The following is a 6,026-nucleotide window of genomic DNA, read 5'->3' on the forward strand; positions in this document are numbered from 1 at the left end:
AGCACCTCGAGCACACGAAAGGTCTGACACGTCTCCATCACTGACGCATGTCAGCAACAACCAACCACGTACAGGGACGATTCGTTTTCAACCAAAGGATAGAATTTCGCGCAACGACGAACAATAAGAAGAAAAAGACAAACCCCTACTAAAAGAGCAAACTACTAAGTCTAATATCTATCTTACCTCGCTCGCGCGAGACAAGACACACATTAGACTGGGGGGGCTTGAAGAGGTATGTACCCGCCTCAACACCGAGCGAGGTGGGTCAACCCACAAGATATGGACAAGAGGCTTGAAATCAAGACATTATGAAGGCACAAAGCCAAAACCTACGCGCATGGCGCTTATCACATATGCTCACGCATATCACATATGCTCATGCATCACATGCTCAGGCATCACATATGCTCAGGCACCACAGATGCTCACGCATCACATATGCTCACGCATCACATATGCTCACGCATATCACATATGCGCGTAGCGCATCCGCGCGTGGCGCATATCACATGCTCGTGCATATCACATCTGCGCACGAAACATCTGCGCGTGAGAATAAAGAGAAGACCTCGCGCATCCTCAGGATAGGCGCATATCACACATGCACGTAATCAACCTCGTCCTTATCCAAATCAGGATTAGGGCAACCTTGATTGTGCACGTCAGACAACCTTCCAGAAGGTATCTTTTTAAGGAATAAGAATATGCTGATGTTGACAGCTGCCAATGAAAGGTGGACAACTCAGCAAAACCCATGTGCTACCACGTGATTATAACCAATGAAAAAGCACCAGGTGTCCCAAAGGACACGTGGCGCAAAGCAACTGGAAGAGGCCAACAAAACCCTAATTGGGTCTGAGCCCAATCATTGGAGACCCTAGCACTATAAATACCATATCAACTCCACAAGGAGAAGACACACAATCACATTTAACTACACAGTATTCAGCTATATTAAGCAATACTCTCCAAATTTCCTTACTCTCATATTATTATCTTCTCCTACAAACACTTATTCTCACACCGGAGGGTTACCCCAAAGAGGACCCTTCTGTCCCTTTCTGAGGGGTAAGTTTACGGTGCTGTTCATTTTGTAGGTGGAAGAACCCAGATCCCAGTGAACCATCGGTGGAATAGCATAATCACACCCGAGGAAAGTAGATCGTCTACCAGTGAGTCGATCCACGTTTCTTCATAGGGTTTTGAGCATGAATAGAATATCACGAGTTTCAGCAGAAATTATTCATTCTTCTCCTGTTTCAGTCAGTAAAATCAAGTTGTTATTTGTGTGTGTTATTGGGGCCTAAACCAACATAACAAGCTATGGTTCATGCATACTAAAAATGTGTTTGATTATTATTAGTTAATTACCTAAACAGATATACATTTACAATTAAAATCAATATTCTTACTTATGTTAATCACACCTTTTGTCCATTCTTGAAATTTTAATAAATAATCCATGCACTAATGAAAACAAGAGTTAAAAACAGTTTTAGTCCCTGTTGTTGACCAAAATAACCATTTTAGTCCAAAAGTTTAAATTTGACTTCTTTAGTTACTTTGTTTCATATTTGTCTCAATCAGCTACAGCCCTTTAACGTCATCTATGTTTTTCTGTTGAATATTGTTCAATTTTACAATTTTACTTTGTTTCATATTTGTCTCAATCAGCTACAGCCCTTTAACGTCATCTATGTTTTTCTGTTGAATATTGTGCAATTTTACAATAACACCCCCATCAAATAAAAAAAAATTAAGTTTGGATGACGTTAAAGGGCTGATGTTAATTACCTAAACAAAACACATACAAATCAATACTAATATTTTGACTATTAGTAAATTACCTAAACAAAACTATACCTGTTACAAGATGAAGCTGATGTGAGTTCTTTTGGGATATATCCAACGGATCAGACTTTATCCTAATGTAACTGCCTAACAACTTTTCTTCAAAGAGCTCGGGCTGTTTAACAAGATCCTGAACTAAAGTCCTCTTTAAAAATACCAGCTTTATATTGTCAGGAATAATAGCTGCAAATCTGCTTAACATAGTCTCTGATTCTTTTTCGGTTTGACTAGAAAACTTTTGTTTCTTGCATGTTATAGTAACATCATCATATCCCTCTGAATCATATGAATGATCATCTTCAGAAGAAGACTCACGGTTTATAGCAAAGTGTGAACTCAGGAATTCATGTATTTTAACTCTAGGAAACGCTTTCTTTCCAAATAAAGCATGAAGCCTTTCATCACAAACAACCCTTCTCTTTTTCTCAGGGTGAAGAAGATCAAAATTACGCACATAATCGTTGACGATGGAAGTCACATCATGATGAGTGAGTTGTTTCCCAATATCCTTCCCGATTGATTGGAGGAATTCGATTAAAGATGTAGAAGCCCACCCGACAAACTCCATTTTCTTGGACTTTGACTTTCTTCTTTGTTTCTCATTTCCATTTCCCATATTGTCACGCGAATAGAAGATATTGATCTCAGTTTCGCCCTTGATTGACTGCTACAGCTTAAAAATCATGTTAAATGTAGATTAAACTAAGAACGTGTACTGATCAAAGAAGTAACACATTAAATAATAAACATTAATAACAATTCTCTCAGCAAGCTCATAATTGAAATTTTGTAAACTGTAGATTAAAGTATGAATGTATACTGATCAAAGAAGTAACACATTAAATAATTACTGTTAATAATCAAATAGCTTAGCAAACTCATAACTGAAATCATGTAAACTGTAGATTTAAAGTAAGCATGTATACCAATCACAAAGGTAATACATCAAATAATGAAATCTCTCATGAAAGCCCTAGTAGATAGTGATTTTAGCAAGCAATCATGAGATGAGTTAAATCAAGATATATATTATACTAGGGTTGCAACTTACAAACAACCATATAGGTCACTCAAAACATATGGAACTAAGAATCTGTACAGTAATTGGTAAGGATAGTAAGAATGTATAGTGATCAAAGAGTTAATACATTAAATAATAACTATCAGTAATCAAATAGCTCATAAGTGAGATCATGTAAACTATAGATTTAAAGTAAGAATGTATACTGATCAAAGAGGTAACAGACACATCAAAATGATAATAACTATCAAATATCAAATATCTCAGCAAGCTCATAATTAAAGTCACAAGATCAACATAACATACATAGTCTTAGATAATAAATAAATGAAAAAAACCAACACGGAAGCCCTAAAAAATTTTACTTTAGCCAGGGGTGGTTCCAACAGTTAATGGTTGGCCAAAGAAATTAAGATGGAATCCAGATTAGAATAATAGAGTTAATTCATATTTTTTGCATATTTATTAATCAAAATAAGAGTTCCTTAAATAAGGACTACTTCCACTACTAACATACATGGTGAACGTGGGACAATAACCTACCCACTCCAATCCTTAATTAAATCAAATAAAATATGTGACTAAACTAAATAAATCAAATAACACATGCATGTCCCAAGAGAAGGCACATAACACTTGTCTCTACGGACAGCAAAACAAAGCTAGGGCTTTAGGCTTCCACTTTTTAACTTAATTTTCAAAATAAAATTAATAATTATATATTTGTATTTTGGAATTTGGATTAATGTCGGAATTTAAATTGAATTAGGTCTGGAAAGGTGTGAGGAATTGCATTACTTATATATCTGCAAAAAGTGATATTTATTTGAAGTGAAAGCAAAGCAAGATAGTTTTCTTTTTTCGTCAAAGTGGTTGAGCTAGCCCTAATTTGATTGAGTAAAGAATGATGAGAGGTTAGGTTAATCAAAGAGAATTATGGAAGTAAGAATCCGTACACAATTATTTATGCGTTTGTACAAACACTCACTTTCCGACTGACAGCTACATTTGATAATAATAATAATAATAATAACAACAATAACAGTACGTTTGATAGTAATTGAATAGAAACTGGAGGAATCGGTGAAATGATTCTATTGTTTTACCTATAAGCTTTGAAGCTCAGACTTCCGATTTCATCATGCTCATTGATGGACCGATCGTCGTATTGGTTTTGATTTCGGGTTGGTTTTGATTTCGGGTTGAGGGGGAGTTTGGCCTAGCTTTTTTAGTAAAGCTTATAGTTTTTTTAGCTTTTCTTATAAAATAAGCTTAACTTAGTGTTTGGTTGTTTTTTTAGCTTATGCTTATAAGCTTATATAAGCTAATTTTGATAAGCTTATTTAAAGATGGTTTTTTAGCTTATTTATTTATGGGAGTAAATTACCATTTGAAGATGGATTAATAATATTAAAGCAACTTATTACTAAAACAAATTAAAGAATTATGGATTTAACAACTTATTAAGACGTATAATCAACTTGTATAATATAAGCTAATCCAAACACTAAGAGAAAGCTTATCAAATAAGAGAAAATAAATTATAAGCTACTTTAAAACATAAACATAAGCTAGAAAATAAAAAGCTAGGCCAAACAAGCCCTGAGTTGAAGCTTGCAGTATGGAAATTATTAGGAAATGAAACCTCACATATGTAGCTGCTTTTAATAATATAATAATATTTAATTATTATAAACTATGGTGGGATACTTAACACAGAAAATGTGAGGCTATTCCCTTGGTGGAGGCATGTGTATTTTAGATTGAGGACTTATTTTAAGTTTAAATTTGAGTAAATGTGTGTAATATTGGTGTAGGGTAGAAGTAAGAATTTGACTGGTAAAAAAAAGGTTATATAATAACAGCCAGTGTTTAATGACTTGTGTGTTGTGACGGATCTTTTTAAAAATATAAATTTTACGTGTTAAAATACGGAAACCCTTTTGAAAGTTTATTTAAACAGACAATATCTTCTATTTAGACCTACGTGTTATAGTAAGGGCATTGACAATATCTGAAAGATTATTGAAGAAACACTAACCGGACCCCGGGCAGATTACTGGTAACCTGGGGGTTAGATAGATGTTTCCCACGAGGGGTTAGACCCAGAGAAGATGGTTCTTCTGATAACCTGCAAAACAGACACAGTGAGCTTGTCACTGAGAAGGGGGGGGGGGTTACTCCTTGTGACCACCCTCCGGCGTGAGAATCAGACTAGATTGCTCTTTAAATATAAATGTATATTAAGAGATTGCTAGAGCAGATATCAGGTATAATATGATGATACAAGATAAGATGAGATGGTCATACCATTTGTGGTATTTATAGCCGAAGGTAGGTTTCCAAGGAGGTGTGGCCGGCTGCAACAGTGTTCCTGTTCCACCAACAGTGGCCTACGCACGTGCCCTGCTGGTAGTTGGTGGGTAGGCAGCGGCTGATAGTGACCAGGCCTGCTGTATACTATTCCTTTTCTACCAACTGCCGGCTATGCACGTGGTATGGCAGTAGTTGGTGAGTAGGCAGCGGCTAATAGTGACATACAGTACAGGAGCATGCTGCTCGCTATACTGTTGTCAATAAGCTGTCGTATCTTTAGTCAGATCTTTTTCCCATACCTCGTCAGGTACAGTACAGAAGATCTTCCCGTATCGTACGGACTGGCTTATTTGGGCGGGAGTATTCCCCCTCCCGCCCTTGTGCGGGATTGTTCCCGGCTTTGCTCATTCCTTCAGGTGACACTGAATGATTGAGAGCTAAGTGCCTTGTGCGTGTAGCCTTGCTGCGCGGGTGGCCTTCCCTGATGGCTTGTATCCGAAGCTGCGGGAACAGGCGGAGTCCTTCACCATCGGGAGGCATTTCCTGCGGGAACAGCTTGCGTACTGCGCGTAAGGACGTCACGTCTCTGAGCATGGTTGGTCCTGCGGATCCAGTTGGTTTCTGCGCAGACGTCCCTCTTCAAGATGAGTCTTGTGGGTCCAACTAGGCTCTGCTGGGACCTACCTCTTCAAGTCCCCCCAGTCCAATGTTCTTCTCATGAGTGTTTAATAAAGTGAGGTGAACTTTTGGACTTAAGCAAAGGGTTTTGAAAAGGGTTTTTTAAGGTTTTCCATGGGGATTCCTCCCGCGGAAGTCCTTGTCACTTGCAGAAATT

The 6,026-nt window shown here is 37.3% G+C and overlaps 1 protein-coding gene across 1 annotated transcript; it reads right to left on the reverse strand.

Moving 5' to 3' along the window:
• Window positions 1-1,846: 1,846 nt before the first annotated feature.
• On the reverse strand, window positions 1,847-2,470 carry LOC143623981 (uncharacterized protein At5g08430-like). Its single transcript, XM_077094752.1, has one exon. It carries the CDS (start codon window positions 2,468-2,470, stop codon window positions 1,847-1,849), a length of 624 nt encoding a protein of 207 aa, XP_076950867.1.
• Window positions 2,471-6,026: the final 3,556 nt, after the last annotated feature.

Source organism: Bidens hawaiensis, unplaced genomic scaffold (genome assembly GCF_021521415.1).
Source record: "Bidens hawaiensis isolate Kalapana, Puna unplaced genomic scaffold, B.hawaiensis_p1.1 tig00003649_1, whole genome shotgun sequence".
Classification (NCBI taxonomy): domain Eukaryota; kingdom Viridiplantae; phylum Streptophyta; class Magnoliopsida; order Asterales; family Asteraceae; genus Bidens; species Bidens hawaiensis.